Source organism: Pygoscelis adeliae, unplaced genomic scaffold (genome assembly GCF_000699105.1).
Source record: "Pygoscelis adeliae isolate BGI_AS28 unplaced genomic scaffold, ASM69910v1 Scaffold304, whole genome shotgun sequence".
Lineage (NCBI taxonomy): Eukaryota > Metazoa > Chordata > Aves > Sphenisciformes > Spheniscidae > Pygoscelis > Pygoscelis adeliae.
This window is the reverse complement of record NW_008824558.1, coordinates 688,293-709,097: the sequence shown is the minus strand read 5'-3', so window position 1 is coordinate 709,097 and position 20,805 is coordinate 688,293. Positions and strand designations below refer to the sequence as shown.

General features: G+C 38.5%; 1 protein-coding gene across 1 annotated transcript in view; it reads right to left on the bottom strand.

Moving 5' to 3' along the window:
• Window positions 1-20,805, bottom strand: part of EFCC1 (EF-hand and coiled-coil domain containing 1) — a 52,726-nt gene that overhangs the window by 11,986 nt on the left and 19,935 nt on the right. Inside the window, exon 4 of the mRNA XM_009322007.1 lies at window positions 3,180-3,325. Within this exon, the coding sequence (XP_009320282.1) occupies window positions 3,180-3,325 (146 nt within the window). The remainder of the gene's footprint in view (window positions 1-3,179; window positions 3,326-20,805) is intronic.

The window sequence follows — 20,805 nt, the reverse complement described above, 5'->3', positions numbered from 1 at the left end:
GCAGGAACTTGATATAAATGTTCTCTAATTCATTCCCTTACTGTGTTTTGTAGGGACAGTGATTTTAATACATAAGTGTAATATTAGACCTATAGCTATCTAATGTTTAGTTATATCTTTTTTTTACCTAAACCTAATGTCTCCTCATATGCCAAATAAATGATAAATGAACTGTCTACAATACATGTAAATATACATGTACTATTACAATAATACTTCAATACTTCTTTAGCTGTATCTTATAAAAGCTATTGTGTTTAACTCCTTTTTATCACAAGAAGATATTTACTGGGACTTAGAGGATTATTATGATGCTTGTAACTTACTGGGAGTCTTTTGAAACATTGAGTACATGACAAGCACTGGTCACGTCTTTATTCTGAATGTTTATTTTGAGTTGACATCAGGTTAAGCCAATGTCAACATGATGTTAAATTTTATAATTATTTACCTTAATCACTGTCAGGTAATTAAACACACTTAATGAACTCTAATAGAGTGATCAAGTCAAATGCTGTTATTTCTTCAAATATTGAAACACGTTTGACCTTAGGTAGCATTACAAGTGGCGTGCGTAACTAGTTCGTTCAGCACAGGAAAGGTGGTTCGAGGGCCTGGGTCACCCAGCAGAGCCTCTCGGGTAAACCATTTCAAGGACACGAGCACCCGCAGCTCAAGCTAAAATACCATTTCGGTTGTTGCCTCTACTAGAGGGGCTCCTAACGTAGTGCCCAGCCCCGGGCCGGCAGGGGGTCTATAATGATCGCCCGCGTCGTTCGGCGGGATCCCCTTCAGAGGGCAGCCGTGTTACACCGCCGCACAAGTCCTTCACTGCCGGGCTGCCAGCGGCAGGGTGTTTAATCCTCTCTCGGGTCTATTTTCAGCAACAAAGGAGAAACGGTCTGGTGTTTGGCTTTTGTTTTTCTTCTGGTTAACACTCGGCATATGTTTGTTAATGCAATTTTCATTCCAGTAGCATTCAATGTGCCTAACTTATAGGTTATCATGTTCAATAATTTATCGCCTAAGCAGGAACAAAGCTTAGTTGCATGCGCAGTATTGCTCTTTAATTAGAGAATGAATGTCTGCATTTTCATGGCAATCCTTACACTGTACAAACTAATTTATTAGAAGCGCTTTTCCTTCTGTGAGGCTGTGCATGGCCAGAACAAAAAAAAAAACCCAAAACTTTCTATTTTCAATCTGTGATACATTAGTAGCAAACTCTTTCTATCACCACTTATTTTCTAGCTATAGGAGTTCAAAGGGATAATGTTCAGAGTTTACAATTGGTGTGGCAGCCATGAGAACTGATTGCCCAACACTGTGGAGTCCTTGAAGAGCTTCAAACTGGTATGTTTAATCCAGTAAATTGCAGCAGCTGGCATAGCAGGCACTCAGGTTAGGTTTTTAAAAATGGAGGAAAAGGCATGTGAATCTCAAGCTGTCTTCGTGCTAAGATATCCAAGACACTTGTAATGCTTTTTTTTTTTTTTTCCCCTGCCCCACATGGGAATGTCCTCAGCTCCGATTGAACGTGTATGCAAAAGAGACTATCTTTTATATCCCCCTTGTAGGTCATGATTAGCAGGACTGGAAACTAGAAAGGAAAAGTGAAACTTCTTATGCATCTCTTTTAACATAGAACCAGTATTTTATTAAAATTCTTCTACTAAGCTAATATTTAAAAAAAATATTCTGTCAATAGACTCATAGAGCACTTTATTATTGTGATATTTAGGCATTAATTTGTAAACTGGCTAATGTAGCGTAACTTACCCAATTCCATTGATGCAAGTGCTCTTCTGCTCTAAGAAATCAATATTTATTAAAGTATATATAAAAATTATAAATAATTCTGCATCTAGATTTATTTATGTAGTATATCTACGTTTATCCCAGATGTTCACAATTTTTTTTTTATTTGTTCAACTTTCTGAATTATTTTTCTTTTCTGCCTAACTAATCCTCTTTTATTTGATGGAACACTTTTTCACATTTTTAAATCTATAAACCGACAATTTATTTGTTCGAAAAGCTTTTGCTAAAAAGCTGTTTGTACTTGAAATATGGGTAGTATAGGTTAGACATGGAAACTGTGAGCTGGCAAAGTGTCTGATTTGATAAAAATATTCGTAAAATCAGGTTTATTTTATAAGTCTAACCACATGGAGAACATGCTACAATGTTAATTGTATTTACATGTCATTATTTTTCACATTCCTGAGCAGCTGCTTGCCAGCTCCATTCAATACACACCTAAAATCTAATTTTTTTGTCACTACGTATGGCTCTCCAGTCTGCAGTAAAGATGCTTTGTTACTTAAGTTAATGTCAGATAAGTGCTTTTGTCTTCTTTGAACTAGATGTGTCTAAAAAAAAAAATAAAATCACTGAAGGTAAGTCAAATGTACCAAACTTTGCATTTGCTGTCCACTTGGCATGTAAACCACTACCTGGGGGGGGGGGGAAAGACATGTTTGGCTTCTAAGACGGCTATCATAAATGTGTCTCATCGTTACAGAAGCTAAATGACCCCCTCACCCCCAATTGCCGTCTCTTTGAGAGGCCTTGTAACTGTCTGCTCTACAAAAGCCTAGTTGAGGTCATTGATAGCGAGAGCCAGCCTTGGCAAACCCAGTGATTTCAGAAGGCTTTTAAAGAATGCTTCGTGCAGTCCCATGAGAAATCGCAAGTATGGAATGTTATGGCAGTAGTTAGTGCTACATGTGCTAAACGGGTTGGACCTCTTCAGAGTTGCTGAAGTGGCCAGGATGTTTCCAGAGAGTGTGACTGTACAGAATATTAACTGCAAATGGTTTCCTTGGAAATGATTTTAGCTGAAGTGCTGAGATTTTTATTTACAAAGAAATGAAAACTTCATACTTGTAAGCCAGGAAAAAGGTCTTGGTGAGGTGAATGGTATGGAAAAAAGCAGCTTTAAATCATAGCTCTGCGATAGGTTCAGTCTTTCATTAAACATAAAGTTATGTGGGGAGTGAGAAGTAGAAAGCTGAGATATTACCTATTATAGATACCAGGACCTATTTAGGTCTAGGATTTCAAGATTCATTAGAATAGGTTTGTGGTTTTGGTGGTTTAATATCTATATTAGTTTTTCTGCTGAGGATCTTACAAATCAGTGAGGAAATAAAGTAGTTGGGTACTGGGTTTGATACCGTTCTCGGAAATCCCAGCTCCACCAGTGGGAGATCGTCGATCTTGTTGCACAACAGACAGGCAGTATCTTCCATCTGGTAAGGCTGCTCCCTCTTTCTGCTCTGGGCCGCTTCTTGAGGGAAGCTGAAATCTCGCAATTTTCGACCTGGAAAGAAGGGCAAAATAAAGTGGACTTGTAGGAAGTCTGAAAAACCCAGGTGAATGCGCACAGCATAGCACATGAACGATCAAATGAAATTGTTCAGACTTGCTATAGAAGAACAGGGGCATCTGCCTTCAGTGCCTGTAAAATCGAACCCCTGAGGGCTGCATTCGGTTGCTTCCCTAAGAACCAAAGGAAGTTGGATTTCAGCTATTCTTAGATTTAGGTAATAAGAACTAAACATTACTTATAGCTTTTAGTTCAGGTCAGAGACATCTAGAAAATATATACAGAAACAGTCTACTCTGGCCATAAAGTCTCCCTTCTCCACTGACAGCATGCTTTGTTTTTACCATGGGGACTTTTATAATGTAGTAAGAAACTCATAGTTACACTGGATAAATGGAAATTTGGCATATCCATCCACACATGTAAGGTTCATATCAAACATTCCCTGAGGTAGGAATAAGGTACCTCTCAGGCATGGAGCTAAATGAACACCAAGTCCAGTCCACTACAAGCTTGTGTACATTGTGTAATGTAATATTATACATTTTATATAGAGTACATTTCCATTGCTGCTTTTTTTATTATTTAGAAAACAGTTTACTTTCAATAGTTACATCAGGATGTTTTCCTATTTAGACTGTATAATGATGTGGTTATACTTTTCCCAGTAGGAGCTGTCATGTAGTTCACAAAGCATCTGTATGCAGAAGAAAGCAAACCAAATTCAGGAGTTTTACAGTAAATTAAGTTCCCTCCAAATTCTTTCTCATGTTAGTTTTGGTCTAGTGAATATTGAATATTCCTTGTACTTAACATATTAAACATTCATCAATAAAAAGTGAGAGTTAAAACACTTAGCAAGTTGGTCCTACTGAAACAAGTTGTATAATGTGATCTTTTTGTACAAGTCTTGTAAATACTTCCTGCCCGTAAATTGAACTACTGCTAGAAACAGGACTTTAGATGTAGTAATAGAAAAGCTGATGCCAAGTTAGAGATGAGTATTGCAGAGAGCTTTTTTTTAATCTAACACAACTACTGTCAGTTCCTGAAGAACACACCAATATTAGTTCCCTTGTTGCTTGTGAAAGTATACTAAGTAAATAAGATCATGAATTTAACAACAACAAAAGTCAGTATTTCAAAATATCTGTAGGGACAAAAGCTGAGGTAAACTGTGCTTAGGAACCAGCACTTCTTTTACCCCCCCCTGAGTAGAGCTCACTGCATAAAAACTAATGACATACTTCATTTACAATTTATGGTATTATTTAGCTTAGCAACAATTGGATTTCCTGTAAAGTCAAGGGAAATAGCAGTCTCCAGAATGGAGCCTGGCTAGTCATTTAGTTTCATTAGTTCTGGAAAAAATAATTACGAAGTAGTCCACAAATAGCAAGCGCTATTAAGCTTGGGCATTCAAAACGGGGGCTCCTGGAAGTATCACAGAACTTCAGTGTTCTGGACAGTTACCGTGGAATATAGTAGTATGTCCTTTCACAAGAAGGTTACGTCTTGTTTTTCTGAAATGTGCTAATTTCCTTCATTTTAAGACAAAAATATTTCGGGGTCTGAATCCTTTACAATCTCTTCAGGACTGTAGCTGGTATTGTGCAGATTGTTCTCTTAGTTTTGAGCTGCAGTATGATTTAGATTTGTTTGGATTTCAGAGATTTATAGCATTTGTTCACATAATACAGAGATGTTGACATTTCAGTGAATATTCATTGTAGTCTCAAAGTTGGCTACTATTTTAACCCATAAAACATTGAGAATGTTCAAGTATCGTGAAAACCTTTTCTAGCAAAAGTGGGTAATGCTGTGATGTTTAATGGGAGATCTGCTGGTGGTATTAACATCTTACATCTGGCAGCCTGGTTTCAATTTAGCTTGCAGTCCAAGGAACGTTAAGAAGTTTGGAAAAAAAACAATCCTTCCCATAGAATTCAGGACTTAGACTAGCAGAATCCCTCCACTTAGATGAGATTCAAGACAGACCTAAATAATAGCTTTCACTTCTCTGTAGTTCTTGTAAGGGAACTTACAGTTAGTTGATGAAATACAAAGTACAAACTCTGATTATTCTATAGTAATTTTCTTGAGAGGACTTCATCAGCGTTCTCTTAATGTGGAGGAATTAAGGGAGCTATACAGACGGCATGTTTTGTTAGGTCTTTCTGCCCAATATATTGATTAGAGAGAGCCATGTCTGTCTTCTCTGGAGACGTTCATCGGGGAAACTATAAAGAAATGTAAGTTTTGAGCAAGGGTTTTCAGACCCAGGTGCTCTAGAATGTAAATCTTGGTTCTGGCACAGGCTCTATGATTTGCATCAAATCACATTGTGCCTTAGTTTCTCCAACAGAAGAAATATAGCAAAGTTAGTGTACCTTACACCCTAAGTAAAAAGGCAGCACAGATCAAGATACAGCCTTGTTTTCTAGAACTGGGCATGGAAATTATTTCAAGGTGTTTAGGAAAGGGACAGATTTTAAATGTGTGTGAAGGAACATGTGGCCAGACAAGCTGGAATTTCAGAGCTTGTCCATGCGAGATAAAAATGAAGAAAAAAAGCAAGCAGCAGCATGAGTAGATACACAAGTTTAAAAAACCCCAAGAGATTTTATATTTGATCAGCTAATATGTAATGTCAAGGATCCGTTGGAAATAACAAAACTGGAAATCTGTTGTTTTGGTATGTCTTGCCAGGAGTCCAGTATAATGTGATGCCGGGCACTGGTTTATCCACAGTAGTGACCAGGGAAGGTGACAGGAAAGGACAGGGCCAACAGCCTAATGACAGAGGTGAAGGGAGGGGGAATGTCCTGTGCAATAGAGGTCCAAAGGAGGGATGTATAAACACAGCTGGCTTTCATTCATGTCATCCAAAAACAGTTTAAGGCAATAATCTGCCAAGTTTGGTGCCAAAGATCAGGAGGCAGAGCTAGAGATCTTTTTGGCTATATAGACATTGTGAGGGGGGGAAAGGTGGCTGCTAATACTGCTCATGTAGCTGCAAGGGCAAACTTACCATTCCTTTAAACTATAACTAGAAACTAAATATGAGATGGGTTGAAGAAGGTTCTCATCAAATGTTGCACAGAACTAGAAGAATAGTGTTAGGGATACTAATGAATCTTTGCTGTCTGTTGGAAGAAAGGGACTGTTTCCTTCTTTTAATTTTGCTGTCAATGTAGGATCCTACACTGCCTTCGGAGAATATTTCATATTTCTGACGGGATGCTCTCTGTTTTTCAAACTTTTAAAGAGGATGCAACCAAACAGTACAGAAGGTGTTAATTCATAGGGTTGCTTCATGCTCCTTAGTTCACATTATCGGAGTTACACAGCATTTCATCCTTGTTCTCAAGTGAGGTGATGGAGTCATGGTGGTGTTCTTTGGTAGCAGAACAATGAAACACCATGATCTCTTGATTTCTCATCATGTGATTTAACCACTAGGTCATTTTTTCCTATCAGGGAGCTTTTAATTGACTTTAATGCCAGATCTGCACTCTTAATTTTGAACTGGCAGAGGTTTCAGGATTTAAAGAAGAGCGTAACGAAAGAGGCCAACCGGTATGCTTTTGCTGTCATGGTAAATGCTAAAAGGAGGAATCTTCACTCATTTTTAAATATAGGTTTAATTATTTTCTCATTAGTATTCATAGAGCATCAAATGGGTCTTCATAAATGAGAAGAAGAGTGAATAAACAGCACATTTGTTTAGGGCAAAGATCAGAGCGGCAAGTAGTGCTGAAGATGCCTGGGAAGCGTTTGTGTACGGTGCAGTGTGGCAAGGCTTCCATGGAGACAGGCAAACAGTCCACATTCATTTTAAAGTCTTTGTATTGAGGATAATGGGCAGCTTGAGAGAAGGAAAATTGAAGAGGGGAGAGTTTGCAAAGTACTGGACCTTGAAGTAATGTCCATGACTAATTGGCTTTTCATTGGCACTCCTGTTACTGTTATGGAAACTTCTAACTGCAGCAAAAACCACCTGCTTCTAGCACTAAACAAATATTTAACTTAAATAATTCCTGACTAATCATAAAATAACTCTAAGGAATTACTTAGCTTTGCGTTCATAGACCTTTAACTAGCCTCTTTGAGATGTATTTAAAGCAGATCAAACAGCCGTGCGAATATCTACATTGCCCTAAGTATAGTTATACAAACTAAGCTATACTTTCTTTATTTTAGAAGTGTATGACTCGTGTTTTTTCACCAAGATGAGGTGTGATTTTTGTTTTTGTATTATTTTACCCAAACTCTCCGAGTTCAGGGAACTCGGAATGTTTTCAGTTTTGGCTTATCCCCTACAGGGAATTACAGAGTTTAGAAGGTGTGCATATTTTTATTTGCGACTTTTCATTTAACGTTCAGATCAAATAGGTTTTCACACTGGAGCTAAGTGTCTGTGTAGGTTTTCTTAATACATCTGTCTTTGGTGCTGTAAGCTGTGAACCCCTCTTCAACAGAAATCGTATGAATGACCTTTCTGTGATCAATTCACGTTTTAAATTGCTTTATCTCAGGTTTTAAATTGCTTGATGTATAAAGCATTAAATATAAATTTTTAAGTAATTCAGTAGCTATAATAAAGATGACTAAATATCCTGGATTTATACTGCAATAAGGAGAAGTTTGTAGCTAAAGAGCCTCTATAATACTGGTTACAGTTCTAGGAGGTTTCCTTATTGGCTGATGATTTTTATTTTCTTGCCAAAATCACCATCCTCTAGAAAAAGATAATTTTGCTGATGGCAATGTGTTTTCTTGCAGAACCTTTCCATCCTTCTGCACATTGTATATAAACAGGCAAATCTCTCAATGGTGCTGTCACACGTAGCAGAGAGTAGCAGAGTTATGCCTTGCTGTCATGCAGTGCTCTTCCTATGATGATTTCAAGCATTTTTGAGACAACACAAACCTTTGTGGAGACATAGTGAAATTACAGAATAGAAATGTGCCTTTTGTTGTCCACATTGTCCCATTCCTAAGAGCAACTTCTCTAAGCTCAGACTGTTTGGGGGAAATTGTTTTTCAGAAATTAGCTACTCTTAGTACACGTCTCTTTATTGTTCATTTGTCAACTGCTTTCTTGTTACTCCATTTCTTAAAATCTGAGATCAGATTAGAAAAACATATTTCCTCGGTGGTACATTGGTGTTCCTGACACTTTTGATTCTCAAAGATTTAGATGCAAGGATCTTCAGTTGCATATTACTTTCCCATGCCATTTGGGTTGAATTTCTCACAATCCAAATGTTTCTTAGGCTGATCTCTTAGGTTTCGGGTAAGCAATAACAACAGGAATAAATGCGTTTCTAAAAGGCCTTGTATCTCCTTTGTCTGGAGTACTGACTGTTTTTAAGAGCTCTGAAATACTAAACGTGCTCCAGTCTATGGCCACGAAGAAATACATAAAACTTTGCCAACAACTGTGAATATCTGTTTATGCTAGGCAAGCTGGCACTAGCAACCAAGAATGGGGTCGGACAGATTTTCCCTTTTGCATTCTCAGTGCTCTCCCTGCCAAGGACACTAGCGCAGGGAGTGGTGGCTTTGACATATAGGAAAGACCAGAGGAGCTTTTTAGGCCTGAAAGAGTAGTTCCAAGTAAATCTGGAAGAAAAACTCCTTCTTTGTTACCATCTCTCTCCTTTAACACCTTGCTCCCATTCTGCATCTTCTCATACCTGATCCTATATGCTCCGAGTTGTGCAAGTGCTTGTGCTGCTATGAACTGGATTTATGAAATGAGGTGTGTTTAAAATATCTCATCCCTCTCTTATTTTTGGAGAGAAGTTTAAAATTTGGATCAGTGCATAGCCCTGAGAGTTGCGTCTTTCAGGGGATGGCAAAATGCAGGGTTGTGACAGGAGCGAGCAGGTGGAGAGACCTTTTGATCGGATTTTACTGCTGATGGAAACATGCGGTTGAATTACACCCTGAATAGGTACAGTGGTTAAAGTGAGAATGAGAATTACAGCAACAGCAGACTCAAACATGGAGAAGGGAGATGGGATTGGGGTAGAGATAAGGGGACAGAAGATGAAATATGCAGTAAAAAGTGCTTAAGGGCCAAACACACTCCCTGATAAAATTTGGGATGCTATCCAAGTTCTTGAAGTCTTGCCATTACTCTCCTATCAGTAAATGTTTGGGAAAACCATCCACAAATTAGTTTCTCTGCCCTCCCTCACTGCAGGTCCACATGGAGGATGATAATTTACTGTGGTGTCAGTTGTTCAGTTACAGCAGAAATCTATGCAGAGAATGTAGAGAATCTGACCCTCTTGGTAGAAAATACAGATGTCATGATGATGCTACCTGATACAAATTCTTGTGTTTTAAGTGTATTTGGGTTTTTTTAAGGTTCTCAACTTACAAGATGTCAGGAGGTTGCCTTAACCCCTGGAGCACATGCATTACAATATAGTTGTTATTTGTAAAATCGCAGTCTGTTTTTCCTGTGTGACCTTTGCCTCATGCAAGGCAGGGGATGAATGATTTCTGTGGATGGACAACAACTTTAGAGAGAAGGAAACTTCTGCCAGGAGGTTCCTTTCTCATCTACTGCAGAAGCGGTTAAGTAGCAAGTCAGGTGAGACACAGGAACAGAACGAATAGTGTCCTTGTTAAAGCAACTAAATGCTCCTTTGAGGAAGTAGATTCTACTCCTGTCTCTGCCAGAGACCCTGCATAATGCTAGGCAAATTACTTTAGTTAGGCTTTCTACACATAATTACTGTGTTAATGTGTCCAGATAATAATTGGGTCCTGATTTTTTTTTTTGGTGTGGAATTTGAGACTATGGGGCATGAGAACTGCAGCTGAAGCATGGGATCATGGGAGTTATGATTTGTGTGGTTTGCTCTGAAATACTAGGCACTGTGAACATTTAGGTAAGTCAGAGTGGGCACCTAAAATTAGCAGAAAATTTTGATGGTAATCTTTCTAGTCTGGTATATTATACTGTGATGAAGAGTATACTAAAAACTTAATCATTCATTTCCAACATAACAGTTAAGGCCATACAGTTGAGACAAATATCAGTGCATTAAGCAAGACCCACCTAAGTACAAAATAGGTGCTCTTACGCCTGGATATACACACTCATACATACATAAATTTATTACAAATAAATGAATGAGGAAGCTGAATTAAAACTGCATGGGCAGGTTTCACTCTGTGACTTACAGAATACATTCCTTTCAGCTCTGAAATGCAGCTCAAGATCTCTGAGTCTCACTGTTTGGTGTTTTCCTTAACCTTTTTTGGCCTTGAAACTTTGGTTTACCACTATTAATAAACTATTAGTCATTAGGCCTGCTCTGTGGAAGATAACATTTGATAATTAGGCTAAACAGATGAGGTAATTACAGTGCTTTTATAAATCCTGTACCTGCCTAGCAAGGGATTATATTGCATGACAGTAGTTCTTGAGTATATTCTTGATGAATCAGACTGCTTTTTGCTCTGTGTGAGGTATTTTATGGTTAATAGTCACTGCACTATCCAGGAGAAACATACATCACTTTGGAATTATGTCATTCAGATATTCCTGCCCCTTAATGAATTCTTTTGTGACAAAATAAAGGAAATGATTTCCAGATGTTGTTCCACTGGAATAAAGAACTCTATTGCCACACCCTGCTAGCTAGAAATTCAGATATTTGCACTGGAAGTCTAGAGTTTGGATGCACACAATGCAGACCTAAATAAAGCTAGAAAATTTAAGTATCGCTTGTTCTTGATTGAACTATTAGCACAAAAGCTATTTGCTAAAGCTTGCACGAGGTTTCTTGGAAGGCTGAATTAAAAACCTGGATTCAACTTTCCTCCTAGTCATGGAAATGTAAGTCATAGATCCATTACTCCCTCATCTTATCTGTTACACAGCTCTGCTCTTGAGCTTCCCTTCCTTCCATATTGGAACAATTATTTTCATTTAGTATAACTGAAGTTTGTGTTAAGCTGGCAATGTCAGAATTATTCCAAAAGCCCATGAGACTCAACAGAGTGTATATGGACATGGGACTCGTGCTAGACCCCACAATAAAGCTAAGCAGCACAGCAGTCTGTGTCTTAAGAGATGATACTGAGGGATAGCTGAAGGATCAGAAGGACTTTAGTCAATATTGTACTGACCCACTGACTAACTGTTGATTAAATAACAGCATTTCCCTGTTACACCAATATAGCTAAACCTTTTCAGCCCAGAGAGCCAAATACCCCTTGGTGGACCTTCCTAATAGGCCATGTGGGCACAGCAGTAATTCAGAGTACCTGGCTATATGCAGGTGAGTTAAGAAGACTTCCGCTGTTGGTCCTCACACCATGCCATAACAGCCATTTCGGCTGTTTTCCGTAACAGCTCTTTCCCAGCTACAATAGAAGAGAGGGCCGGATGGTGTTGCCGGAGGCCTGGATTGAGCCTGCTGGCTGCCACTTCAGCACTTGGGTCTGAGCCAGGCTGCTTTCCACAAGATACCTTACATCTTGTGGGTGCCCTTCCTTAGGTCAACATCCTCAAACCCCACTCTAAGACGGGACATAGATCTTTGTGCCTGGAGTTTGCTGAAGACTCCGTATTGGCAATATGTTACAAGTCCATTTAGGAGAAGCAGTGCAAAAAACTTACTTCTCCAGCTTATCAGGAAGTGTGAGTCTGAAATAAGGCTGAAGCTCATATGAGAACAAGTTCCCACCCGATTTCCAGCCCTCCTTGCTTCTAGTCAGGCAGACAGTCCCATTGGCAAAACCTCTCTCTAGACAGTTTTTGATATCTCCTTTCAGCCCAGCCCGTAAGGAAAAGCAACGGAGGCATGTGAAAACAAACACCACCCCCATCCCCCCAACTACATATGCGTGAGTTGTGTGTATATATTCTCCTAAGTCTGATTGTGCTTCCTGATCTCCAAACTTTTATTTTTAGAATTGTCTCTCTCCTGGAATCCTGTCTTTATTTTACAGAAAGGTGCTTGAAAGCCTAAAACCAAAAACTAATAAGTAAAATACCATGAAATTCTAAAACACTGATACATAGAACCAAGATACTTGGTATATAAGGCATATAAGCCAGATAAAGAGCAGCAGAGCTGTGGTCCTGTAGATAATTTCCTTCTGGCGTTGCTTGTATCACAAACAAAACCCCTCATGTATTCCTTCATGTAGGCATGTGCTATTCAATCCCAAGGAATCCTTCCGTTATCTCCTGCATGCTAGAGTGTATGTCAGTAAAGATCAAATGTCCAGTGATCCTTTTAATGTCTCCTAGGTAAAGAAAAGTGTTCTTCCTAAACAGAGTCAGGGAGTACTTATCACCAGGTTGGAGATCCTACTGAATTCAACTCTTAAAGCTTTAAACGTCTGACAAAACACTGTTTCTCAGTTCTCTGTTTGATGCATGCAAAACTGCAGGTATCACTGAATGTGGTATAAACTCTGGAAGTACCTATTTACTGGCGTGTAAATTCCTTCAGGACTTATCTCGGAACTTAATAGTTTTAGAGCCTCATGGATTTGGAGTGACAGAAAAGGAAGGTAGCTCACTTAGTAGCATCGTGCCTTAAGCTGGCTGCAAGTTATTTCTGACCGGCTCTTACTAAGCATTTGGGAAAGTATGACATTAATGTTTGTTAACAGGAGGGGCTGCAACCATTGATTTTTGCATCTAAGTCAGATATTTCTTAAGCTCTCACAGGACAATTGCATAAAGGCCTGTCTAGTCGCTTGGTCCCTGCAGGTCCCCAAGTGCTTCACATACAAGAGCTCTCCTGCGGTTATTGCTGCGCCCAGAAGCTCAGAGTGCAAAGGGAACACGTAGTTACTGTGAGGCCTGAGCCTGAAATGTCAGTGCCAGCAACTGTCTGCTGTGAATGTGGGGAAGTCACAACTTCCATGTTCCTCAGACCCTGTGTCCGGAAACAAGAATAACAATTACCTCATACTGTTGTCTTTTCTGTTTCACTGATGTTTGTAAAAACATCCTTAGGTCTTTAGAGAGTGCTATTTCTCTACTAGATGCTGTATAATTCTGCATGCCCCCTCATATTTAAGCTCTGTGCCTGCTATTCTGATGCTTTTTTGAAATAGTTTCACGTTTCCTGAAAGCAGCCTGTCTTTTGCTTTCTTGAAGCCCTTATTGTTCTGGTAGGTGACTTTTGAAAAATAACACTGCCTTTATACTAATCCCAAATTAATTACTCTCCTTCCCAAACGTTTATAAGCTATTTGCCAGTTCACAGAGATCAGAAAAGATTGCCTAGTATTCCTGCATTTATTAGGGTCCTAGGTGTATTTTGACAGCAAATATAGCAGCTTCTATCTAGTTTTTTATTGGTTATATGGTTGAATAAGAAACACTATTTGGAGGTCGAAAAGCCAATGACAGACATGTAACATAACCATACGTAGCTGCTCCCTGCATGTAAGAACTGGTTTCTAACGCTGTATGTTTAGCACTCTGGCTCATCTGCCTTCTCCATGGGTGGACCTCTGCTTGTCTTAGCAGTACCTCTAGTTTCTTTATCTGATGAACCTCAGTCCAAGCAGATTTGCATTGTATTTATCACCAAATTTACCTAAACTTCACCTAAGTTTAAACTGTACATAATATCTTTCCTACTACAGCAGAATACTTAAGCAGGTGCATAGTTTTAACCAAATATGTAGTCTCACTGACGTAAAACCAGTTTAATTACATTTTAGTTTCATTGTATCAGTTGCAGTTCTTCTATAAATGAAGTTACACACCTCCTTAAACATTTTACTAAGTAAAGATTTCAGTATTACCGTTTTCAAACAATTGACTTGATCCAAGTTCAGGTTATGGTTTATACAAGTTCATTTAACAGCTATCCTCAAGCTTTTGCTTTATAAGCCACTTTTCAGTTTCTGTAATGTGATTATACTGTATTCATTTCCATGATGTTCAATAGCATAAAATCGTGATTCATATGGGGCATAGGCAGTCTTTAGTACTCCCCTGGGAAGTACTCCCCCTCTCTTCTATCAGTTAGAATCACCTGGAATTTGCAGGGTGGCCATATGCAACATCACTGAACGTTTGTAGAAAGTCAACATAAATTAATACAAATATTTAGTGGAGGCAGAAAAGGTATGACTAACTTGTTTCTTTCTCTTTCTGAAAAACTAGATGCCACAAATGTAGGTTAATGTCTGAATGTGTATAAACTGCAGGTTTTCCAGATGACTTCAGTAGACCAAATACGGTATTTCAAGGTACTATAAGCTAAAATGGATAAGCAACTAGACTATGGGAATAAGCATAGATTAAAGACATTTAAGAATTGTAACTTGGGCACACAGCAGGCCAGCAAAGACAGAGACTAAAAATGTAATCATGGTCATATTAGCATTAGCTGGACAGTGTTGCTCGATACCAATGGATTATTGACCAGATCTTGATAGTTTCTCATTTCTTGAAATGTTATTGCATTATTAAGGCCAGTTTCCTGATATCCTCTTTACATGCATGTATTTTTATAAAATGTGGCTGTGTTTTTAGACCACAGGACTGTTGATATGGGATGTAAATGACATAACTTACCATAAATGTATATTGTGTCAGTGTAAGGGAATCATGACCTAACCTGTTTGAAATTAGTAGTTATTACTGGGATAAAAACAAGATCAATAACGGTCTCTATTAGGAAGAGTAAAACCTAGTGGTGTTGTAATTTATCCAGCACTGATATTGTACAGCTGGAATAATGTTCTAAAATTGCATGACCCTTCAGAGCTGCCCAGGGTGAGGTGTGTTCCCTATTAATTAGGGGCAATGGTACAATGAAATCCTGACAGGAACCCTTGAAAAGAACTATAATATAAGTGATAATAGGACTTTTTTTTGCAGGACAAAAAAGCAGGTAGATTTTATTAGTAATTTAAAATAACTCTCATTCCTCTACCCCGTCCCTTGTTTTTTTTTTTTTCAACTAAATTTTAACTGAACAAGCAGAAAACTTGATTGAGCAAGTAGTTACTGCCCTGGAAATTGCATATAGGTTATTTAACAAGGGTATGAAAAATTGAAACAAAACCACCTTCCATCCTTTAACAATGCCTGTAGCTCAGTTTCTCTTTGAAATGCTCAGCCATCCAGCAGAACTGCAGTACTTGGGGAGTAAATTTCATCCAGATCCTGTGGAGCCTAGCAGGCTGTCAGAAACCAGAAACAGACACTAAATTATGTTGAAATACATTAAGTACATTTTCTACTTTTGTTTTGGATTTTCTAGCTCCACAGTCTAGAAACTTAGACGTCTAAAGCAAATCAGAGCTACCTTAAAGGTAATTGAATTGATGCAAAAACCACTTCTGAGAGTGATTCTGTTTCAGCTGCTGTATGTTTAAGGTATTACAGAAGTTACTAACATTAGGTTATTAGAAAAGGTACATTATGTAGGTAAGATCTTTAATCATACATGGCTCAGTGCTAGTGTCTTACTCCCTGAATAATGGCTGGTCGTATGTGGACGTCACAGACTCTAGTGCAACCCTATGGTTCCTCTCAAGTAGGAGAGCTAATAAATGAGGTGAAGGAGAGGGGGGCAGATGGAAGTTGTTACTAGGAAAATTCCGCGTAGGAAGGTTGGGTAACCGGGGTTCATGTTTTCCCTATCACCATTACTCTAAATTATTCTAACAAAGGACTCCCCTCCATGCAGCAGCCCTGCTGCATTGGAGCTGGATGCAGCTTGTTTGAGGGCTCACAGTTACCTCCGCAGGACACAGCGCTGCTCACGTCACATGCAGCCCCTACCCTCAACAGTGGGTAAAGACCATTCTTTTGGACAATCTTACAGGTATTTAGGAACAGATACTTCCTTTTGTTTTCATAGAGTTTCCTCAATAGATTTCCACAGGAAAAGAGGGAAATCTGTATGAAAAACAGGAAGCAGTTCTCAGAAGTTCTCTGTAACATAGCACTAGGAGGAAGACTTAAAATAAATGCAGTTGTTTGAAACGGTAGGTGATACCAGTTGTATTATCTTACTGTAAAAACAATGATTAAATTTAACATCATAGGGCTATAGTAGAATTAAAAACCTCAGGTATTTATAAAAATATATTTAGCCTTTCGTTTTAGTTCACAGTAGGTGACTAATATTTAAACTTCTGCAACCAGGTTTTTACACCATATTTTCTATTTCTACTTTATTGCTCTGGGCAACTCTTTTGGAAAACTTCTCATCTGCCTCAGCCTTAGACGAGATCCCAAACTTTCTAATGCTGATCCATTCCTCTTGCATCCAGTATGAGACTTAATCTTTTCCCTTGGCTTTTTGACATTCTACAATACAGTTTCAAATCCAGAGATTTATGTATTAGAAGAAGGAAAACAGGTTAGGATGAAATTTGACACTCAGAAATACTTGTTAATGAAAACGTTCTAGAAATTTCACATTGAAGGTCCCTTCTGATCCATCTTCAAACTCCCATAAAGTTCCACATGTCATGGAGAAGTTGTTCTAACTTTTACTGCAAGCACTGAAAAGAGGTGGGGAAGTTTGTAACTCTCCACCTTAAAAGCAAGTATAGTCAGACTAGGAAAATGTTCCAGTTGACTGCTGGCTGCATTAGGAACCTTATTAGCCTATGTAGGCTTAGGTAGGTGGAGGCGGCCCCTTAGAAAATAGGGATATAGCATGTGGGATGACAATTTTTGAGAAAGAAACCCTCAAATTTGTAAATCCTTAAGAAGACATTTGAGCCTAATTTTACCATCACTTTCTATATTTAATAAAGCCAAATGTCAGGAAGAAGACGGATTTGGCCTTCGCAGTATGTTGTTTGTATTTAAGAATGTTAGGGATAATATATTCTGTGCTCATTTCTAATACAGAAATAGGAAAAAATGAAAGCAGAATATGTTCCTGAGTTTTACTGCCAGGTTTTAGAAATTAGCGACTTTATGTTTCAAGAGATATATGAAATAAAAATTCAAAATCCTCACAGTCCAAAAGCATCTAAACCAAAACCCCTTTTATCCATATGACTTGGCTGGCAATGCTGCTATTTTAATTTTTAAAGCTATACTAGCTACATACTAGAATTTCATGGAAACATTTCAGGCATGGCATATTCTACTTTTTAAAGTTTCCATTAGAGCTAGTGTAAAAGGCTTTGTAGATCTGAAATAGTCCCACTGAAATCAGAGCAGAAACAGAACTGATATGCTGCAGTGTTTCTGGGTTTCTTTCAGCTTAGTCCCACAATAAAGCCTGATGGTTTTTGTTTGTTGCTTGAGTTAAAACTATTGAACAGACAGGAGTTTGCCTATATATCTCAGAATCTAAAGATACTCTTTCATCTGAGATAATAGACTTAAAAAACCAGTAGTAGGTCTTTGTAGTGAATGTAGATTTTTAAGATTCTCGATTTTTGTTTCTATAGATAGTTTAAACAACTAAATGGAGGGAAAAAATCAATATAATCTGTGCAAAGTGCAACACTGTTATATCATTAAGCCTGAAATTTATCAGTAGAGACCTCTTCCCCCTCCAAGCCATCAGTTATGGTTCTTAAAATGGACTTGATAGTACTTACTACTCGCCACAGTCTTTCATTACATGATCGTTTGCCACTCTGTGGTGTGCCATGTTGTTCAGTAACTGAGAGGGACTCTAATAATCCTCTACGGGTGAATTTTCACACACTACAGTGATTAGGCTGGCAACAACAACTAAAGGTAGGATTTAGCATGCACTGCCTGCATTTTTGATTGTAAATTCCTTGAAACAAGGCATGAGTACATTAAACGTCATATATCTGGAGGGTCATTAAAAAAAGATGCTGGCGGTAAACTAAGCCAGCTGTACATTTATGTCCTCGAAGGATTAATGACAGCATCCCATGAGCATGCAGAAGTCTGGTTTGCATTAGCAAAAGCTCATTGAATTGCATTCATCCTGGCCAGAACCGGGATATTTAGGATAAATACTGCTTATTTGCAGGTCCCCATCCTACTGGGAACAGAAATGACCTTAGTTTCAGATGTAAGGGCCACTATTAATGCTTGTTTGAGAAGTGACAGGCTCCAGATTTGATGAAGGGTCTAAGCTGGTAAAAAAACAAACAAACAAAAAAAACCCAAACCCAACTGGTGCATGAATTTCATTTTCTAGCAGAAGCATTTGTTTAAAATGCCAGATCATTCCCAGATCTCCAGTTAAAACCCAAACACATTATTAGTAACAGAAAGGATATATCACATGCAGCTCTATTTCAGATGACTTTAAAACCATGTCATGCGCAACTGCCTCAAGCAGCCTTCAGGTGTCTATACCTGTGATGACAGAGAATATCTCATGGTGAGACTTCTAGCAGGAGTTTTAAAAATTGTTATTTAAATACACTTATCAGAATAATGGGAATTTAGGCTCTTGGGTCCATAGCAGTGTAAGAGAAACATGATGGCATGCATACAAGTTCCCAGTATCCCCCGAGACCACTGTTTTCTTCAGTTCTTGGGCCATGCAGGATCAAAGGTTACTTCAGAGTAACCTATCATTACTGTTTAGTAAAGGGCTTAGCAAAATCTTGACCTACGGCAGAACTTCAATGCCTTCCTTTATTTCAAAAGAGTTTCTTGTATGCAGCCTTTTAATCAGGTCCAGGCAATTTGATTCTGTGGAAGTGTTTCAATTGCTGTATTTTACAACCTAGACTGTGCAAGATTCTAGGAAATAGTTTTTTCTGGCCATGTGCAATTTGACACTGACAGTCTACTTTTATTCAGTTGAATGCATGTTATAACTTTCCTGTTGCAAATGATACCTAAGTGTAGGACTCTGATAGCTGGGCTGTTAAAACAAGAGCTGCTTGTTTAATGTATTTGCTTTGTGTGCATCGCACTGTTGACTGTGACTAACCCACGTTTATAGATGGAGACAATTGGAATATTGTTCGCTGTATCTTACCTTCCCAGTACGTATCTGGTAACTCAGCAGAGCCATGCCCATCACATTTGAAATTCTGGGGTCTGTTACTTCTGCAACTAACTGTATTTGTTTTCAAAACCAGGGAAGAGAGTCCACAGTGACGCTGCTGCTCATGAAATAATGAGGTTGTGCCAGCACTTCCCAGTCTGAAGGATGTGTGCTACTGGTGTGGACAGGATTTATGTGACTTACTCATGCTAACATCAGTGTGACTTCCTTGATAACTCAAAGGGGGAACTGATACCGCTGTGCTTAGGAAATTGTAATTGAATTCTGCTGCTGTCATATTCTTTTGGCTCAAAACTTGGGAGATCGAATAGGGTTTTATCTCCATTCTGCTAGTGCTACTACTTCAAAGAAATGTATTTTTTTCCTGTATTTCACTCTGACCTATGTGTGTAACAAAAAAAAAAAAGTTACCCTAAGTTGCAGAAGGACTGAGGACTTCCCTGTACGATTCTAAACCCAGAGACGTGACTGTAATGTGATGTAACCACTCCCTAAACTTGTGCATTTAGAGTATTAGTGAACACATTCATAGCAAATATGTCCTTGTTTTGTCTGCCTGCTGCCCTATCCATTAAGCAGATAGAAGCTTGTGTGAAAGTTTAAATTTGAGTGATCAAATGTTTACAGAGGACCTCAGAGTGATGTGACATTCACCTTGGTCCGGTTTTTATTGCATTCTAAAATAGCAGAGACAGTTTTCTGAAGGAGTGATTTGAATTTTAGAAGTGACTTGAAGCAGAGGTTGTTTATAAAGTTGAATGAGGACCCAATTATTATCGGGATTTTCAGTTGCTCCTGTAATAAAAATGGTAATCAAATTTCTGTACCTTCTTAAACAGAGATAAGCCCACAAGTTGGAGCGTCATCATGTAGAACCCAAATTTGATATAATGAAAATTATATCAGTGGCTCGAGTTAAACCACTCGAGCCTGATTTGAGTATGATTCATGATGTTACATCACCATTCCATATAATAACAAGTTAGAGAAATTCAAACAAAATGTAAGGTTTACAAGAATGTATTGATCTTTAAATGGATGTAAGAAGATTAGAACGTAGGAACAACTGCACTACACTTAGAGTTTCATCTTGTCCACTGTCCTGTCTCTGACAGGGAGCTATAGTGGATGCTTCAAAGAAGAAATACAGGCACAGAGGAAGTCTAAAATAATCTTTCCCCAGGTTCCAATAATCAGCATTTTGAAATTTCCACACAGAGTGCGCATATGGACTTCTGTGGTGTTTTAATGGACATATGAAAGCTTATCCTTATAGACATGTAAAAGCTTATCTGAGTATTTAAACAGTTTCACAATTTCACAGAACAGTATCATTAATTTTGACAGTGTTATTCCTCCCCATTGAGAATGATACTGTTGTGGTTAAATTGTGCGGAGTGCCCATTTTCTCTCAATGTTGGCTCTCTTTGCACACTAAAAACCGAGCCCGGCATGGGTTAGAGCCTGTTACTTTAAGGGACTCCACAG